Source organism: Brassica oleracea, chromosome C9 (genome assembly GCF_000695525.1).
Source record: "Brassica oleracea var. oleracea cultivar TO1000 chromosome C9, BOL, whole genome shotgun sequence".
In the NCBI taxonomy this organism is placed as follows: domain Eukaryota; kingdom Viridiplantae; phylum Streptophyta; class Magnoliopsida; order Brassicales; family Brassicaceae; genus Brassica; species Brassica oleracea.
In genome coordinates, this window is record NC_027756.1 from 39,158,603 (window position 1) to 39,179,310 (window position 20,708).

General features: G+C 35.3%; 4 protein-coding genes across 4 annotated transcripts; 2 read left to right on the forward strand and 2 right to left on the reverse strand.

Annotated features, from left to right (window-relative positions):
• The first annotated feature begins 2,375 nt into the window (after nt 1-2,375).
• LOC106316961 (zinc finger protein ZAT4) lies at nt 2,376-4,046 on the forward strand. Its single transcript, XM_013754827.1, has one exon. It carries the CDS (start codon nt 2,613-2,615, stop codon nt 4,017-4,019), a length of 1,407 nt encoding a protein of 468 aa, XP_013610281.1. The 5' UTR covers nt 2,376-2,612; the 3' UTR covers nt 4,020-4,046.
• A 2,567-nt stretch (nt 4,047-6,613) lies between these two features.
• On the reverse strand, nt 6,614-8,583 carry LOC106315861 (WPP domain-interacting protein 2). Its single transcript, XM_013753690.1, has 3 exons — nt 8,321-8,583; nt 7,536-7,740; nt 6,614-7,426 (listed from the first exon to the last, which is right to left on the reverse strand). The coding sequence occupies exons 2-3, from the start codon at nt 7,690-7,692 to the stop codon at nt 6,756-6,758; spliced, it is 828 nt and encodes a 275-aa protein (XP_013609144.1). The 5' UTR covers nt 7,693-7,740; nt 8,321-8,583; the 3' UTR covers nt 6,614-6,755.
• Nucleotides 8,584-10,497: 1,914 nt separating this feature from the next.
• On the forward strand, nt 10,498-13,483 carry LOC106319193. The gene has a single exon (XM_013757451.1). It carries the CDS (start codon nt 10,555-10,557, stop codon nt 13,468-13,470), a length of 2,916 nt encoding a protein of 971 aa, XP_013612905.1. The 5' UTR covers nt 10,498-10,554; the 3' UTR covers nt 13,471-13,483.
• A 5,584-nt stretch (nt 13,484-19,067) lies between these two features.
• LOC106318345 (PRA1 family protein G2) lies at nt 19,068-20,079 on the reverse strand. Its single transcript, XM_013756278.1, has one exon. It carries the CDS (start codon nt 19,797-19,799, stop codon nt 19,221-19,223), a length of 579 nt encoding a protein of 192 aa, XP_013611732.1. The 5' UTR covers nt 19,800-20,079; the 3' UTR covers nt 19,068-19,220.
• Between the last annotated feature and the right edge of the window lie 629 nt (nt 20,080-20,708).

The window sequence follows — 20,708 nt, forward strand, 5'->3', positions numbered from 1 at the left end:
AACTTTAAAATAAAATCTTGATAAATGAAGAAATAAATTATTGAAAAAGTGAACATGAATCTATATCAGATGAAGTTTTGTATAAAATAAAAGAATTAATCTAGACAGTGAATGAAGATGCATAAATGTTGTAGGATTGAATAAATAAAGTCTAGCTAAGAAATACCAAAAATTAGCTTTGGCCTTTGGGAGTGATCTAGTTATATTCTAAAGTCTAGCTAAGAAATACCAAAAATATTACCTTCCAATGGTATATGAAAATATTTTATTTTAATGTGTCAATTAGTTAAAGACTTGTTTATATAACTTTATGTATCATTAAAATACTGAATAATTAACTGGATAATAAAAAGTATAAGATATGAAATTGTTTAATATCTATTAAAATGGTAAAACCATATTAGTAAAAAAAATCATGGAAATATGATTAATCAAAGAAAAATATGAAAGTTTATTTTGAGGGACACATTTTATTATATTTTTAGATTTGGAAGTGGGTTGTTCTCTGTGTCAATACCCTAATAAAAAAAAAACTGATATGTGTCGATAGAGATTTTTTACTATGTAGTTCTACATATTTTGCATAGAGTTACAAGTCTGAAACTGTGTTTTATGTTGTAGCTTTTAGTGAATAAATTTAATAATGTGTATGATAGTTATAAAAACGGACTTTGATTACCATTAACAAAACAAGAAAGGTCACTTTTTATATAAAATATATAATTTGGATTCATTTTCATAAATTTGAGATGATTTAGTTTAATTTGGCTAAACCAACAACTCAAAAGTCAAAACATATATAAAAGCTGCACGAATCTTTTTGCTAAGAATTGTTTTTGTTTTATCCAAAAACAAATCAAAATTGAATGTGATTTCACAAACAAATATGATAAACTTGGAGTTTTAGGAAGTGAATCATCGTGATTGCAGAAACACGTGAGACCAAAATATTAAGAACCCTAATTTATGAATAGTTGATTATTAATTACTAATTAAAATATAAAGAGATAATTATATTGAAATACTGTGGGTGATTGGTTAAGATATACCTAGCTTCTTTAGCTTTATTTTACTTTTAAATCATTAAATTTTTATGATGTAGCTTTGTTTAAAAATTTAAAACCTACATCATAAAAATTCTACTAGTCTTTACCGATCATGATTTAGCTTTATTTATTAAACTACAAAAAACTCTTTATGTATATTAGACAAAAATCTTATAGCTTTATTATTTAGACAGTAGAATCTGTAAAATGAAAAAAAAAATATTTAATATAAAATAAATTAGATAGTTGTAGGTAAAATTTATTACTATTTAGATATTAATTTTTACTATAATTTTAAGGAATTTATTTTTGAATAATTTTATAAATTGTTAAAAAAATTGAATGACATAAAAGTCATTTATATAGTATATCAAATAATAGTAAATTTCTGATAATTCATATTTTTTTATCAATATAAAATATTTTAATTGAGATATGTACATCACATATCTCATATGTTTTATTTTAAAATATCTATAGCCGAAAACTTATAGGTATAACCAGCTTAACTATAGAAAAAAATCTCTGCAAAATAAAATTTATCATAAATTTAGAATTACAACAAATCATATATAATGAAAATGTAAATTTTTACAGCTACAATCCTCCACACTTGTATGTGTCTTTCTCATATATTTTTTTTCCTTGTCTTAATAAAAACACTTTGTAATCCCAATCAAATATTTTCTTATGATGAAAGAGATATGTCAAATTTAAAAATAAAATAAATGAAATCCATATAAAATCTTGATTTAATTGCCATAAATAGCAATGCCCACGAGAAAAAATAAATGGAAAAGAGCCACCTATACATTCCTTAATTCCTAAATGCACGATTGATGATTATACGTGTTTGGTTCCAAACCAAAAACGTAAACTCAACTTTATGGTTAAACACACATAAAAACCACGTTCTGCGTTTGGTAAACTAGGAAACTAAATCAATCATAGATATACCTTTGAATATAACCAAAAGAAAATATGTTAATATTCAATAAAAATATGTAAAATTAACATAGACAAAATAATAGTCTTTGCTTACATAATTACCATGAAGCCAGTATTTACTAGTCAAAAGAGATTTGAGTTCTGAATTTACACAGTCAAACAGGACCTAGTAGGTTAAAGTCATATCTTTTTATGGTTTGGTAAGTGACTAAGTGCTAAAAAGACTAGATATGATACCCAACTATAGCATTTAATTAAAAATTAAATTGATGCCAAAAATAATAATTAAAACTTAAATAGCAAAAGCTATTTTTTATATATATTAATGAAATAAATAGAACTATTCATCCAACGTGAGGCACAATACAGCCTCTCTTCCTCACTCTTGTGCTATAGCCTCTTCTTATTTTCTCTCTATTGCCTCTTCTCAATCTTCAACTTCTTCCATAACTCCTTCTCCTTTGTCCTTTACTAGATTTTCATATCCGTGAGATTTTGTTGAGGTGTAGAGATTGTCTTCTTCACTAAGTTAGGGATAAGAAGGAACCCTAATTATCAGCTGGTGAGATCTTTCAGCTTTAATCTGAGCTTTGGCTTTCTGTTGGTTCAAACAAGCAAATGGACCAGTGTCGATTCTCACATGGTAGACCCAGGTTTGGATCTATCAAGTTTAAAGTTCCAAACTCATCACAGCCTTTCATTTCTCAGAAAAGAAAAGAGATGGAAGAAGAAGATCAAGCTGAAGAAGAAGCTAAAAGCATCGGTTTCAGGGAAGAAGAAGAAGGTGAGGATGATGATGGAGCTAAGAGTATTGAAGAAGAAGAGAAGAAGCATATATGCTGTGAATGTGGTAAACGTTTTAAGTCAGGCAAGGCGTTAGGCGGTCATAAAAGGATTCATGTGCTGGAAGCTCGGAAATTTTCAATGGTGAGACCGAAGATGGTGGCTGGTGTGGTTGGTAGATCTGATGAGAGAGATGACTTCGAAGTTGATTGCTGTGTTTGTCATAAGAAGTTTACATCGATGAAGGCTTTGTATGGACATATGAGGTTTCATCCAGACAGAGGATGGAAAGGTGTTTTGCCTCCTCATCATCATCATCCACTTGATCATGATAGTGGTGAGTTTATAAGCTCTGATTATGATGATGATGATGATGATGATGATGGTGATCATGAGGATGATGATGATGATGAGAACTCGGAGTTATGGGATAATCATTGGGAATTGGATAACGTGGTTGACCTTAAGGACTCAATCAAAGGATGGGCGGTGACAGGAAAGAGAGGAAGGAGAAGTGCTTTGAAGGATCCACCACCAGAAGATGTTGATGCTAAGGATCTATTGTTCTTAGCTACTACAGCAGAAGCTGTAGATCTCGATGCTGCAGAGACTTGTGATTCACGCTCGGTTGAAGAGATGATGAAGAAGAGGAAAAAGAAGAGGAAAAGATTGTCTGAGATGGAGAAAGAATCAACATCTAGTCATGATCATCATCAGCTTGAGGTTGGTGCTGCTTCTGCTGCTGAGGAAGGTGGTGGTGGTGCACGTGAGAAGCACGTGTGTGTGACTTGCAACAAGTCGTTTGCTTCTTATCAAGCTTTAGGAGGTCATAGAGCGAGTCACAACAAGGTCAAGATTTCGGAGAATCATCAAGCTAGGGCTAACAGTGAAGCTTTGTTACTTGGAACCGAAGCAATGATGACCGGTTTAGCTAGTGCTCAAGGACCAAACACTTCTTTGAGCATTGGCAATAAGGGAGATCATGTTTGTAACATTTGTCAGAAAAGTTTCACAACAGGTCAAGCTCTTGGAGGTCACAAGAGATGCCACTGGCCTGGACCAACTTCTAATGAGGCTGCAACCGCTCCTGTACCAGCTTCTAATGAATCTGCAACCACTGCTCCAACCCCTCTAGTAGCATGTTCTTCTAGTCAAGTAACAGAGACAGTGCAAGAGGAGAAGAAATTGAAGAGAAAGTTTCTAGAGTTTGACTTGAATGAGTTGCCACCTAATGAAGAGTAAGGAGTGCAAGAAACGTATATATGCAGACAAGTAAGCTTTTTTTAATTTTTATAAACTCCAAAGAAAAAGTAGAAGGAAAAAGAATATGAATTTAGGGAGTATCTCAGGGTAAAAAGAGTTGTTGACATTGTAATCTAAGAAAAGAGAGAAAGATACTTTTGGTTCTTGGCTCTTGAGATTCTTGGTGTTTGGCTTTTTAATCTAATTTGGTGGGGTCTCTTGTTAATTTGATGTGAGGGTTTACATACTCTTTTGTATTCTTCTCTCAATCTTTGATTTTTCTTTCTTCATTGTGCTTTTGGATTCACATAAAGCATGATGGTTTAAATTGACCAAAGTTTCATAAAGTATAACTATCTTATTCATCTCACTAGCTATCTTATCTTTCTCTTTTCTTCTTTTAAAAACAAATGGTTTCTCCATAACTATATTGGATAATCAGATATTTTTTGTGACGATTTGATGATGATTAATAGTAGAAATTGCTGCAGTTTAATCGGAATACTGAACTTTTTTTTTTCTTTGTCATCAAACAAAATTTATATTTTCATAATCTATATTTGTAGAATAGTGGTACACTATGAAATGATATGGTTCAAGTTCATAGTGGAAAAATTCCAACACACTGGTGGTATATTATTTTGTTTTCTTTACAATATCTTAGCATTATATGACATATCGCAAATTCAAGTTTTGAACCACATCAACAGTTGAGGTAGATATAAACAAAAAAAGGAATCAAATCTCTATCCTCTTGTATTAAGAAAGAATCTAAAACAATCTCTCTCTCTCTTTACCAACTTGTAAATAATTTGGAGTTTACAAATCCAGAGATCATCAGTAAGACACCTAATGACTCTGCATGAATCATATCTAGTTATATATATAAAACAAATTATTCTGTTATTCATTGTTGGTTTGGTCTAAAATTCTTAAAGACGTGGGTGCATTGTTAATTTTCTGGAACAAACCAACATTTAGATGGCTGTTTATAGTCAATTGTCAAAGTCATCACTTGCCGCTAATGACATAAGACCAATTCTGTAGTGTCATCAGAAACAGGACACAATATTCTCACAACTAAATTGAATTAGTCTTTTTTATCTATTCTATTAAAATACCAGTGTGACCAATTGATAAAATTAAGGTCTAACTTATTAAATAATTATATCTAAATAATTATCTAAATATCATATAAGTATATAACCGCCTTCTAAATGTAACTGCCTCTACATAATTTTAGTTTTGGACTAATTACCCATTATGTGGGCCATCATTACTTACGTTAATAAAACTTACATTCTATACTGGTCGAATCTTATTGTAATTTCCTCCCTCTTTAGTTCCAATATTTTCGAAGCTCACTTCTATCGAATACATATAATGATACTTTACAAGTTTACATAATGCATTTGAGCGTGTGATGACAAAATACTATTATATGGTCGACTAATATTTACGTAACAAATGCTAATTAATCATATTCTTAATGTTTGATGCCACAATATGCCACTTTCGTTCATATTAATGATTGATACATTCTTATTCATATTCTTTATATATACTAAACAAAAAAATATTTAAATCCAGTTCACACACTGGGTTTTAAAAGGTAACAATTTCGATATACTAAACCGAAAAAAATAGAATCGGTCCATTAGAATTTTCAATAAATGTGTAAGTATTTTTCAGTTCCTTGGTGTAAAATCAAATCAGTTCATGGTTCAGAAAAACTAACCAATTCATTATAATTATTTTATTAATATACAAGGGCTTGTTGGTTCAGAGTAAATGTATATAGATTTTGAGTTGGTAGTGGGTTTTATCAGATCAACTGGTATCGGATTGCAGATTGATAGTGGGTTTTTAGATTTTTTGTCTGTTTTTATCTGATTAACGGATATATTCTATTAAATCAGGATCATGACCAATTGATAAACGATTGGTCCAATAATTTTTCTCCTACGTGACCTACTTAAAAATAACCAAATATATTACAAATATCTATTATATTGAAACAATAATATGACCTATTGATATAGGTATGATCTAACTTTTTAATATAATTATTAAAAAAATTTATTAATTATTTAAAATAAATATTATACAAAAAAAACTCAAATATAACTAAAACACACAAATATAAAAATTAATTTAAAAAAAAAATGTAAAACAAAAAATGTACCCGCTCTTTTAAGGATATGTCAGAATCTAGTATATTCTTAGGAGCTAAGATTGTTTTCCTTTCATTTTGGCCAAGAGCCAAGATTTTCATATTAAGTTTCTACTTTGTCGCATCCAACTGTATAATACGACAGCAAAATTATTCCAAATTCCATTTTCAGTTTCAAACTTTAATCCAAAACAGTAAATTCCATTTGAATGGCTAAACCAACGATATGGAGTAGAACGCAAATCTTGGTTTCTCTTTTTACAATATAAAGATCAATGTGAATGTGAATGTGAAGTTTTCACTTGTGATAAATATCTTATCTTTTGTTTCTTATTTCATAAAGAACTTACGGAAAATGATGGCAAAGTTGACAAAAAGCAAACCAGATATATATAACACACACACTGACGTCATGCCATTGCAACACAGAAAAACAAGAGAAGTACCAAAGAGGAGTTGGTCCGTCGGAGCCAAATATGTTACAATATATATGTAAATATAATTTAAAGAAAAAAGTGTCAAAACGAAAATAAATAAAACACATTTCAAACAATCAAAATACATCATGTGGGTACAACGGTTTCCGACTCTGGCACTAACAGGACATTAAACAGTATAAACAGCAAACCTAACTGTAGAAGAAGACATGAAGTGGTCTTAACTACTCTCTTCTTGAAACTCTTCACTTCCTGTATCTCTTTGATGTCAACACAATGGTCTTGTAAATCTAGAGCTTGATTCTTTAGATTCTCAGCTTTGGTTTTTGCTTCTTCAAGCTTTGACAAAGTCCCATGAGCTTCTGCCAAAGCCTTCTCTTCTTCAATCAGTTTGATCTTTCTTTTTAGGTTCTCCACTGATCTTGAGAATGTAAGATGTTCAATCTCTGCCTCTATCTTTTGCTGGAAAATGTCTTCTATCCCAATCTCCATCTCTGTTCCTTGCCCTGAAACGCTTATGGTGGATTCGAGTTCACGGATTTGTGATTCTTTAACGTCGAGAAAACGCTTTGTTTCTTCTAGTTTGATCTCCAGATGCTCTACATTCTTCACCAGGTTTAGTACCTCGGAATCCAGTGAAGTTAACCTCTTCTCACCTGTGTTTTCAGACCCAAACCAGCGAGAAGAGCTTGCTTCACCGGCTTGGTCATGTCCTGAGTGTATGCAACTGCTGCTTTCTGATCCACCATGTAGTAAAGATATAGATTCTTTCCCAAGCTCTTGGAACTTGTGAAGTTCTGTTAATAGAAAAGGGAACAGCACTTGAGTTTAAGCTCTGATACACAATCAAGTTGTTTCAGCAACAATCATGATCCAAATGAAAACAACATATCAAGAAACTGCTACCTTTTTCTAGGACTTGTTGCAAGTTGTGGTAACTGTTCAAGGCTTCAGTTAATGGATCCAGATCGTCTGAGGAACCATTGTTCTTGATCTCAGGCTCTTTCATAAACTCTTTTGAAGCATGCGCCTCATGATCACTATTTACTTCGTCGTAATCCATCGTTCGTCTCCCGCCAGGTTGACTGTTATTCAAACTAAAAGACGCACCCTGCATAAACACAAAGTTGGAGCTTCTTGAGTCAGGAGATTTTTCCTTCTAGATTTTGATCCTTTAGTTTCTTCTCTAGCCTTGTTACTACTATTCTCTACACTACTCTTCCTTTGTTGACCACTATCACCCCCCCAAACTAATCACACTCTTATATCCTCACAAGCACCATGACGAGACCCATGTATTGCAAAACCAACACTATCTTGAACGAGAAGTTTTTATAACCAAATAACTTTGCCATTGCAGGACAAGTCTTTCATCCCTATCACCCAATGGACTCGACTTCACAAATCAAGCCATTATATTCAACAGACTCAATAACAGAGCTTTCACTCACCAAAACCCATGGACGCTGCTACCCTAAAAATCTCAAACCTTTACTAAATTTTTAACGTGTGATCAAAAATAACAAGAGCTAACAACCATCATTCCAAATGAAAAATTATACGTAAAAATTCAACTCAATTTCAAAATTAAAGTCAAATACCCAAAATGTTCTTCCAGATTAAAATGCAAAATAGAAGAAATCAATGACTGGCTAAATCACATATCCAATATGAATTGAGTTGACGTATACCTAAATGTGACGCAGTCACGCAGAACCGTTCCAAATTACAGCGAGACCGAGAAGATGATGGACGAACCCTAATTCAATCTACGATTCCCAGATCTCTTTTATATATCCGCTTGCGAAAATTCTTTGACGATCAAACTTCACTTTTCGTAATTTTTTTAAGTTTTTTTTATTTATTTAGACAAAACATGAACGTGTGAGCGACTTGGTCGGAACACGTGGCGAAACCGCTGGCAAACTGAAGTAACGAGTCGGAAGTTTTATGACCGTTCGATTCTAAGCGATCTTATCCGGTCGGGATTTAAAACTCGACGGTGTGTGATATACACCACCGTTTGGAATTAAATACCATGTTGAGCAATTTACTAATTTACCCCATTCGTCTCGTCTCGTCTCGTCTCGTCTCGTCTCGTCTTGTCTCGTCTCCGGTCTAGGTCTTCCTAGCTTCTTTACGGTTTTGACGTTTACATCTTTCGTATATGAAATGGTTGCTGTTTTTCATACAACAAACCCACGTGAAGTTTTCTTCATTGTTAGATTAACGCTTCCACGTCTGGATTTTTCGTCCGTCTCATAATCATAAACCTGATAAAAATAAAAGAACCCAACTTGTCCTGCACTTCTGCTCATACGTCACGGATTCCAAGATTTTGATGGTAATTTATTTGTTTTCCTATAAAGTGTTTTTTATAGTCTATGAATGTAGATAAATGTGAAAATGTTTTGGGTAAATAAAAATAATATATATAAAGTCACAGGTGCACTGGTCTTGGAGCAATTCCCATTGCGAATCAGATTTCAAATGTTGTCAGTGTACACATACACATATGCAAACTAAAGAAACCAAAAGATGAAATATATATATATGGAGGTTTATCTTACTATAAGTTACATTTTTACTAATCCAAAAAAATCAAAATTACAAACTAAAACGTTATGGAGAAAAAAAAAAATTATTGGTTATCTTCTCCTATTTATTAACTACAGCAAGGCCAATGATGGTGTAATTTGATAAATATTGTAATGTACAGTCTTGGAATTTCATAAAATACAAAAGACTAATCGACAAACAACCAAAGTAGTTGTGCTGAGCCAACTGAGAATGGTTCCTTTACTTCAATCCAACCTCTTTTCTTTAAAGCTCAAAGTTCAATGTCTTAAATCTGACCCCGACTATTTAATTTTTTCTTAAATTCAATGTAACCATGTTAAACCAAATGAGTTGTTTTTAGATCTTAAAAAAACAAGCTCGTCTTGACAAACTTAAAAAAAAAGTCTCTTCATTCAGTAAATTAGAGAGAGAAAATAATCTAACTGCAGGAGGAAGTTGTGTGTGTGTGAGAGAGAGAGAGAGAGAGCTAAAACAAATGAAAGAGAAGAGAATCCAAGATTTTAATTATATACTGATTAGTGGGTCATCATTATAAAATACATTGGTACATGTTTACACATTAACCATCTCCAGGCTACTCCTCTTAACCATTTCTTTAATCACCATTTTTTTAAGAATAATCTCCATAAGCACTTACAGATCCAACTCACAAAACCCAGATTCTTCTCCCTCTTCATTATCACAATCTGCTCTTCCTAAAAATACACACATTGAAGCAAAGAGAGAAAGAGAGGCTTTGTAATGGTGCAGGGGAAGTGACACGTCTTTTGCCTTGTGTCTGAAAAAGATCAAACAAAAGAGTAAGTCTTTGTAAATCATCTTTAAAGATTTGACTAAACTATTGCTTTTTTTTTTCTCTTGTTCCTATTCATTTTTGGTTCTGGTTTTAATTCAAAAGAGAATGAAAGATTCAATCTTGACGATGATGATGCACACAACAAGACCTCACTTATTGATATAAAGCAATTATTTATCTACTGACCCATTACGTCCATTGTTGCAGACTGAAACTGGGCTATGTGTTTTGGTCAAATCTGAGCCAAGAGGAGGAAATAATAAAGAAAAAACAAATTGGGTTTCAACAGTGTTAAAGAAGAAGAGGAGAGAGGACCCCACCAAATGGAGGAGTTAGATACATCACATGCAGTTCCTCAGATTTTACCTCAGTCTCCTTAGAACAACATCAACTGTTGCATTCATGTTCTGACCCATCTCCTCAAAGTCCCACTCACTTCAATATAATTTGTCAGTGAAGACCACAATGATTCAGACACCAAGTTAGAGAGAGAGAGATAAAAAGACACAACCTTTTCAGCTGAGAGCTTCATTTTGGGGTTTGGCAAGAATGAGGAGAGAGGAAGAAGCAAGTTTAGTTGGATTAACCATAAGAACATCATCAGCAACAGCAAGCTCCTCAAGCAAGAAAGGCAAAGATGTTCAGACAAATGATGCTTCAGATTCATCTCCAAGTATCAAAAACTCTCCTTTCAATTCACCATCTCTTGTGTCCCCACCATCTTCTGCTTTTGTTTCCGCTTTACAATCTCCTTATATATCCCCAAGAGCCACTCAACCCCTTACCACCACCACCGCTCACAAGCCCTCCTCGCCGCCTCCTGAAGATGTACCAAGCAGCTCCTACACTCCTCCTTCCGACCAGTACGAGTTCTCCGACGACCCATCAGACCGGAAGCTCAAGTTATCATCAGCTTGTACTCCAGATCCTGCTCTTCCAAGGATCTCCTTCTCTTTCCCTGTCCCTAGAGTCTCTTTAGCTAAAGTCTCTGTCTCTTCACCTGCTACCACCAACACCACCAAGCTCAGAAGCTCTGATGTCTTCATAGGGTTCCACGGACAAAACCCAAACCTGGTGAGGTTCTGCAAGTGGCTAAAGTCCGAGCTTGAGCTTCAGGGAATCGCTTGTTTCGTCGCCGACAGAGCTAAGTATTCGGACACGCAGAGCCATGAGATAGCAGACAGAGTTATCTGTTCTGTCACTTATGGGATTGTGGTTGTGTCTTGCTCGAGCTTGCTCAACTACCTTAGCTTGGAGGAGGTTAGGTTCTTCGCTCAGAAGAAGAACTTGATTCCTATCTTCTATGGTACTGGACCTTCTGAGATAATGGGTCTTCTCAACTGCAATGCCATTGATAAAGAGTGTAAAGAAGCTATAGATGGGTTGTTCAAGTCACATGAGTTTAAACTAGAAGCTAATGAGAGTAACTGGAGAAGCTGTGTGGGGAAGACGGCGATGATTCTGAGGGGGAAGCTTGGGAGGAAGAGTGTGGTTGATAAGGAGATAGTGGAGAGGATTGATGAGCTTCCTTTCCCAAGAAACAGAACTTTTCTTGGAAGAGAGAAGGAGATAATAGAGATGGAGATGGCTTTCTTTGGTAGTAATGGAGAGTATCTCGAGTCCACAACACCAAGTTCCAAAGGAGAAGCAAGTGGATTGTCATCTGAAGGGCTTGCAGATGAGGAATCAGACGCTGCTGTATCGACTCGGAACGGGAAGTTTATCACCTTGGAGCTTGGAAGATGCTCGGAGCAAAGAAGTGAAGCTCCAAACGGTGGAAAAAACTCTCTTAAAAGACTGTTGAAGACTAAGAAATGCAGAAGCAGTAGTGGTAACTGCAAGAGTAGTAGCAGCACAAGTGTTGTTTGTGTGAATGGAGTTCCAGGGATTGGGAAGACAGAGCTAGCTCTCGAGTTCGCTTACAGGTATTCTCAGAGGTATAAGATGGTTTTGTGGGTGGGAGGGGAAGCTAGATACTTCAGGCAGAACCTGTTGAACCTGTCATTCAGCTTGGGGGTTGATGTGAGCGCTGATGCTGAGAAGGATAGAGGTAGGCTAAGGAGCTTTGACGAGCAAGAGTTTGAAGCTTTCAAGAGGATCAAGAGAGAGCTTTTCAGAGACATGCCTTATCTTCTCATCATTGATAATCTTGAGATAGAGAAAGACTGGTGGGAAGGGAAAGATCTGAACGATCTGATTCCGAGAAACACTGGAGGTACTCATGTCTTGATCACTACTAGGCTCCCTAAAGTCATGGCCTTCGACACAGTACAGCTTTCTTCCTTGCCTTCATCTGATGCAATGGTGCTACTTAGAGGAAGGAGAAAGAAAGATTACCCTGCTGAGGAGGTTGAGATCCTCAAGGTGTTCGAAGAGAAGTTGGGAAGGTTGAGCTATGGTCTTTGGGTGATAGGTTCATTGCTCTCAGAGCTTGCTATTACACCTTCTGCTCTCTTTGAAGCTGTGAACAAAGTTCATATAGAAGAGCGTTCAGCGTCACCGTTTCTTAACTCAAACGATGAGGGATACTGCAGATCCAATCCGTTCGTTGCAAAGGTATTAGCCTTCTGTTTGGCTGTTTTGGAGCAAGCTCAAGGAAACAGAAACCTTCTCTCGTTGAAAATGCTACTAGTGGGAGCTTGGTTTGCTCCTGTCCCAATCCCGGTTAACTTGCTAGCCGCAGCGGCTAAAAACATGCCCACAGGTGGGAACCGGTTTAGCAAATGGAACAAATGTTTGAGCCACACGTTTGCTTGGTGCGGTGGTTGTGGTGGACTAGGACGCAGAGGCGAAGAGGACGCTGCTTTTTTACTAGTCAGGTTAGGACTAGCGAGGATGAGTAATAGACAGCCTGGATGTTGGATTCAGTTCCATCCCATAACTCAGACGTTTGCAAGGAGAAGAGACTACATACTTGCTCCCAAGGCAACGGTTCAAGGCGTGAGGAAAATCGAAAACCCGTTGCTGAATCTTGATCACTTGTGGGCTTCAGCGTTCTTGGTGTTCGGATTCAAGTCGGAGCCTCCTCTGGTGGAGTTGCAAGCGATGGATTTGGTGCTTTACATCAAGAGAACAGCTCTTCCTTTAGCGATCACAGCTTTCACAACCTTCTCTAGGTGCACTTCAGCTTTGGAGCTTCTGAAAGTGTGCACCAACGTGCTGGAGGATGCGGAGAAGTCGTTTGTGACTCAGATACAAGATTGGCGACAAGGCTCTCTCTGCTGGAAGAAGAAGACTAGCAAGAAGGTGGATGAGTACGTGTGGCAGGATGTTACGCTGTTGAAGGCTTTGTTACTGGAGACAAGAGCGAAGCTGCTGCTGCGAGGAGGGCATTTTGATAGCGGAGAGGAGCTGTGCAGGACTTGTATCAGTATCAGGACGGTGATGCTGGGACATAACCATGAGCTCACTTTGGCTGCTCAAGAAACACTAGCGAAGTTGGTTAGAATGAGAAGCAAGATATGACACACACACACAAGCAAACATTTCTCCTAATGGTTTATTTCCACGTTTACTTTAAAAATTCAGTTTTGTTGAAGATATATTAGTTCATGTATCGGTTACTTTAAAACAATCTTATTCGTATGTACATTACCAAGTTGATCCTAGTCTCTTTTTACTCCTTTCAGATATTGAGTTGTTGATAGTGTATGGGATGTATGAATCAAATGGCTACTAGGGGCCACGGGTAAAACAGCATTCAATGCATTGGATTCTCAAGCCAATCAGAGGAAAAGAGTTACCAAAGATCTCGGTAACAAACAGAATTATAGTAAGGACAAATTCTTGTGTAAGAAGTGGGACCAAAGACAAACACAGAAAAATAGGGAATGGGCTGTGGGAAAAAAGCAAGTTAATCAGTGTCTGGGTTTAGCCAACAAGTGTCACTCTCCCCTCTCCTGTTACTGGTCCCAAAGTCCACTGCTCGGATTTTTGTTTCATTTTCAAAGAATCTGACTTGTCATACTAATTGAACTTATTTTTTTTCCTCTGATCTTGTTTTGGTTAAACCCAAGTTAGTCATAATCAAACACAAAAGCATATTATTAAGGTAGTTAATTGACAATCAAGAGAACTCATAGGTGCATATTAACTCTTAGTTTCTGCCACTTTCGGGTCCTTGAATTCTTTTGAAGCTTTTAGACTTTGCATCTTTAAAAAAAAAGGAAATGACTAAAGAGTGGCTGTAAGAAAAACTACAAGATCATTTACATTACACAAGTTGACCTCAAAGCCTATCCTTTTCTTACAAGAGGGTCTCGAGCTTCAAGACAAAACTGAAAAATCTATGGAGCTTGAAAACAAGATATGGTACATTGTATCAGAAAAAAAATCAAAAGTTACACGTGAAGACAATGCACAGAACAAGTGAATCAATTGATCTAATACTCTCGGACGAAAAAAAAAAATCTCCAATACTCCTCCCCTTTTTCCTTTTTATTTAATATTTATTTAAATCATAAAAAATATTAAAAGACCAACGAACCTGACGAAATCTAGTTATTTACAAATTTACCACCGGACTATCCAAACCCAAACCATACCCACCCGTTAAACTCGAATCCAGACATAAAAATCTAGACATCAACTAAGTATTTTTAAGTTTTACTCATTCTTTCTATTTCTTCACTTTAACAAATCAATCTTATTTTTTCATTTTTTTATCACATGGAAAAGGATAATTTTCAAATAAAAGACGAATCAAACTTTTCTCTAGAAAAAAATTAATGAAATAACAAATCACGAATTATTCATCGAAAGAGAAGAAAAAACGAACCCAAAATGGTATAACTTAGTAAAATTTGATATAACTATAAAACTTTGTACAACTTAGTAAAACTTTAAATAGTTTAGATTGTATAACTTAGTAATACTTTATGAATTTTGTGATGATGACTTAATTTGATAGTTACGTTTTTGTATGAAGTGATGCTTTCAAAAAAAAAAAATGAAACTATCTGGCCTCTAATGGTGGAGACATGGAACAAAGTGAAAAGGATAGTGGTTTAGGTAGTGGAGAGATGAAAAAAAAAGTGTGGATAAGGGTGTAGGAAAGAAGGACAGTAAAACTAATAAGGAAAAAAATATCGTGGGGATGAGCAAAACGAGAAAGAAGGAATGAAGAACAAATCAATCATTGGCAACCAATACAAGTGGCAAAGAAAAAAAATCAATCATTTTCAATCAATACAAGTTTTTGTAACTTGGTAACTTGGTTAAAAATTGATTAGTTATACATCTAAAATTATAACTACTAGAACTAAGACAACATAGAACTATCATTATTTTCCTCGCACTATAAGGTTTCCCAATCTTCATAGTTGCCTTGAGAAGTAGAACTTCTTCTTCCAACACACTAACTTTTGTGTTTGTGTTTATGTTACTTGGTTTGTTATTTTGTTCGTAGAAATTGGTGTAATTTAGGATAACTTTGGTTAAGTATCTCATTTTTGTTTGTCAAACTTCATTAAATTCAGTATTACTTTTTTTTCATGTTTGTGTAATTAGGTAAAAATTTGCCAAAATTTTCGATTTTCGTATGTCAAACTTTGTATAATTTAGTTTTTTTTTTTGTATTTCTGTTTGTATAATTCGGTATAAACTTCCTCAATTTTCTTTTTGTTTTTCATTTGTCAAATTTCGAAAACTTAAAACAACTTGTCACTGAATTAATTTGATAGAAGTTATGATTAACTGTACAACCGAAATCTCAGAAAGACCATGACAATAGGAATAAGACAATATACAACTATCAATATTTTTCTTTCATTATTGGGTCTTTCAATCCGCATGGTCGTTTAAGAAACCAAACATCAACATTATTGGCGATAAGGAATTGGATCAGATTTTGAGAACTTCTCGATGATACCCACGTAGCTGAATCATCACTTAATAGGTAGCCTCAGAGTTTTAACTCTTGATTGACCACTATTGTGGAAAAAAACCCTGAAAATCTGCCCATTAGGTGAAGAAAGATGTAAAAGGGGCAATGGGATGAGAGGAAATTAGTTGAGTGAGCTGAGAAGATAGTAGAAATAAGAAAACCCTAAAAATTAAGGAATTTATAGTTACCAACTTCGTTTTTGGGGTCTGGAAAAGTATAAAATTTTGGGAGGGAAAATTCTGAAATTTGGGCGGGAAATTTTTTTACAGCATTTTCGGGGTCAAAGTTTTACCAAGTTTGTAGTTTTACAAAAAACTTCAAAGTTTTACTTTTCTATTGTGACATTTTTTTTAGTTTTACTGTACTAAAAAGACTTATATTATCAACGAGATGGATATTGCTGGAGCTATACGAAGAATGGGATGTACACTGTCAAATCAGGTTACTGGGAGGCAACTAATTTGCTAAAGGAACAGTCATTGGAGACGAAGGAGCCTAGTATCACAAAGCTCCAGGCCTATGCTTGGAAGATAAAAGCTCCTCCAAAAATGAGACATCTCATTTGGCAGGTGGTATCGGGCCAACTAGCAGTAACGAGTAATCTGACTCATCGCCATATGCGATGCGATAATTACTGCCCTCGATGTGGTGCAGATGATGAATCTGTAAATCACGCCATCTTTGAGTGTCCTCCTGCAATTCAGACATGGGCACATGCATCAACCCCAACGCCGCCGACTATATTTCCAAGCGGAAGTCAGTTCACGAATATAGATTACCTGTTCTGGAGGAAGAATGATATTGTAGAACCAGAATTGGATAGGGACCCATATCCATGGATCATATGGTTTATTTGGAAAGCGGGGAACGACAAACTCTTTAAAGGAATTGACAGGGACCCTTTGAAAACTGTCAGACATGCTGAATCTGAATGCCAAGCTTGGTTTGACGCAAATCAAAGAACGGATGAGGTAGTGGAAGAACAAAACACAGTAAGGAATCCAATCTCCGAGCGCTGCATGATAGATGGATCATGGACACATGATGCACTCTTTAGTGGTTATGGATGGACATGGCAAGTTCAATTGGTGCGCCACAATTATTGGAAGCAAGAAATCAACGACGTCGAATCTCACCACTGCATTCTGAACTGGAAGCATTATCATGGGCAATAGAATGTATACTACAGGTATCAACATGCCAATCTTTTGGGACTGACTGCAAGGAATTAATCGCGATGACCAAAGACCCTGGAGCATGGCCGAGCTTTTCTACTGAGCTGGAGGAGTTTATGAAGTTGAAAGCAAGATTCTCGGAATTCTCGATTGTTTTTGTACCTCGTCAGGAAAATGTATCGTCTGATTCACTAGCTAAGATAGCGAGATCCTTCCATAGGGACTTGTATTACATTGGTTGTTCTGTTCCGGTCTGGTTTCCCAGACCACCTCAAACTTGAGTAATAGAATAGCCGTTTGAAGGAAAAAAAAAGACTTATATTATAGTTATACCACTTATGTTTAGTTTCTTACAACTATTTTCCATCAAATCATGTTGTAATATAATTAATTTCGTGACATATATAAGTTTTGTAATGTCACAAGGTCAATACTAAGAAAAAAGGCATAAAAGAACAAGATATTTCCTCTATTATAAATAATACACAGCTATGTGAAGAAAATTTTGACTATAATTATTTTGAATTTAAATCAGAAAATACTAACAAATAATAAACATAATACTTGTAAACAATCAAACAAGTTTAGAATTTTGTATCTTCAATTTTTTGTATTTTATCAGTTTTACTTAGTTTTTCTATTGTCTCGAAGAATATATGCAATTAATCACGGTGTGCATTTCCTTATGATTCCGGAATTTAATTTTTTTCAAGAGCAAGTATGCACTTTTATGTATGTTTTATCGAAATAAATCAGAATTCTTAATATTCGAAGCTCACACATACCCACAGTTCAAAATAATAATTTCAAAACAGTTATGGTGTGATGCTCAATCAACTAAATCTTTCACATGCTCTCCACGTTATCCAAACCAATACCTACATTGTTTCTGTCTCGAATAACAACATCTTCCACTGACTCAGTCACCTTAAGATGTCGTTATGCTTCTTCAATTGCCTCTAGGTTTTACGACCAATGAAATATAACTCAAATTCAGCCTCTTTATACATGGATTTATGGTCATCTTTCTGCATATCCTATCCATTAGTATACATGCTACCTTCGTTTGGAATCCATTCATAACCACCTCTGACTTTATAATAGTATTTTTCATAATCAAAGTGTATGTTTGTGAAAGAAATCGTCGTCTCCTGTAAAAATCAAAATGATTAACAATCAAGTTAGATAAAGTTGCACGGTTTAACTATTAAATTTTATCAAGTTATACAATTTTACCAATATAGTTATACCAAGTTATACAGTATAGTTTTACTAAGTTATACTACGTTTTCTAGTTCTTTAAATCAAAATACTAATCTGTTAATATTTTTTATGATTATACTAGTATTTTTGATTATACAAATAGATCGAGACTCATTATTCTTAATGTTTAATTAGTTAATTGCAAACACGAATTTGAAGTTAAAGTTTCTAATTCTTCACGAATTAATGGAGAAGTTGAATGCTAAATCGAATAGAGCTTGAATAAATCTAGGTTGTAGATCTACCGGTGGAGAGAGAGAAATGAAGAAGACAAAGTAGGAAAGTAAATGATTTTGATTGGTTTAGTCTAAAAGGGTAATTTGGATATTAACCACGGTTTCGAAGAGTATGAAATAAATGAAGAGTATGACAGAATAAGTAAGAGTATAACAAAATAAATTTCGCCTCGTTAAAGAGCGCAATTTCCCTTCTTTTGAAGCTTTCAGACTTTGCATGTTAAAAAAAAAAGGAAATGAGTCAAATGACTAAAGAGTGGCCGTAAGAAAAACTACAGGATTATTTACATTACACAAGTTGACCTCAAAAGCCTATCCTTTTCTTACAAGAGGGTCTCGAGCTTCATGACAAAACTGAAAAATCTATGAAGCTTGAAATCAAGATATGGTACATTGCATCAGAAAAAAATCAAAAGTTACACGTGAAGACAATGCAGAACAAGTTGGTTTCTCTCACTCTTGAGAATTTAATCAATCAAACAAGAAGTGATTACAATCCACGAAGATAACAAGAAATCAGTTTTCAGATCATCCTCAGAAATTTACAATACAAATCACAAGAAATCAAACAAACAAAAAGTTATGGCCCTCTTTGGAAAATTTTGATAATTTAAGGGTAGCCAAAAAAAAAAACAAATAATTAACATCCATAAAATTTCACCGGCGATTAGACCCGATCAATCCTCCGGTTATAGCATCGTCTTCCTCAAGGAAAAGTTCGTCGGAGTTCCTAATTAATGAGTGAACGGTGCACAATAGCAAGCCAACGCTGACACCTACGGCCAAGCTCACGGCGGAGCTTGTAAACCACAAGGCCCAAACGGAAGCTAAGACCAGGAAACACACCACCATCCGATCACCGACCTGAAACCCCCAGAGAAGAAGAGGGTCTTCCCTGAAGAAGTGAAGGAGAAGCCACAAGGCGATGATCGTTCCGACGACGACTAGCGCGACGGGACTGGCTGTGACGAGAGAGAACGCCGCGCAGGTGCCGATAATGAGAGAGTAGTTGACGGAGAAGTAGCGGAAGTTCGACCGAGATCGGAGGGGGAGAGAGGAGAATCTCTCCGGGAAGCAGAAAGCGCCGGAAAAGACAAGTTCCGACCAGGGACGGTGGCGAGAGATAGCGGAAGTGAGATTGTGGATTGATCGGGAGATGACGTCGCCGGTAGGGATCGGAATTGATGTGTAGGTTGGTGCCATCGTCGTCGTCGTCGTCGTAATCGTTGGAGCCATTAAGAAGACTTTCTCTGATATCGTTAACCGGTTTGACCCGGCCCGACCCGAAACGCCACCGAGTATATAGCGGCTCCGTGAAAATTATACTGATAGGTGTCCAACGACTTTTAGTCAACCACTAAATCATTCCTTTCACCAACCATACAAATGTCGCCAGCTCATCTAAATTATTTAATAACTGATTTATCACTTTCTTCCTCTACTTATTTTATGCGCTTTTAAAAAGCTCATCTTTTTTTTTTTGATGTGTTATTCAGAATATGGTTCCCTATGAACCAGTTGTTCCCGGCTTTTTCACACACGAAATTTTAAGTCATGCCAAAAACCACATGAACAACGGAAAAATAATTTATTCCCCTATGAACTACTTGTTTCCGGCTATTTCACACACAAACTTTTAAGTCATGTCAAAAACCACATGAACAATTCTATTTTTTGAATTACATACATAAACTATCGATTTTAAACTAATTCTCCTAAAATCGTAAATGGTGTTGTTTAAACGTTAATTTGGTTTATGACAGGTAGATAGTCGGTTTCATCTAGATTGATAAAAATAGAATACTACGTCGTTTTGTTCTTCTTCTTTTTGCCAACTGCTCTTCTTCTTCAGAAATCATTTTACTCTTCATCATCAATTGAGGATAAAAATTTTATTTTGCATTTTCGAGTTATATGACATAGTAACTGGTTGGGTAGATATTTTCGAGTTTATGACATAAAACATATAAAGAGATCATATGACATTAATTTCTGGATTGAAAAAAATATATAAATCCCTGCAGTACCGGAACCTGAGAGTAACATCCGCTTACAGAACCAATCAAGCGTCCTAAACTACGCCAAATTTATAGTTCCTTGTGAGAAAAAGGATAAAACTACATAGTATTTATCAATCCAAATTAA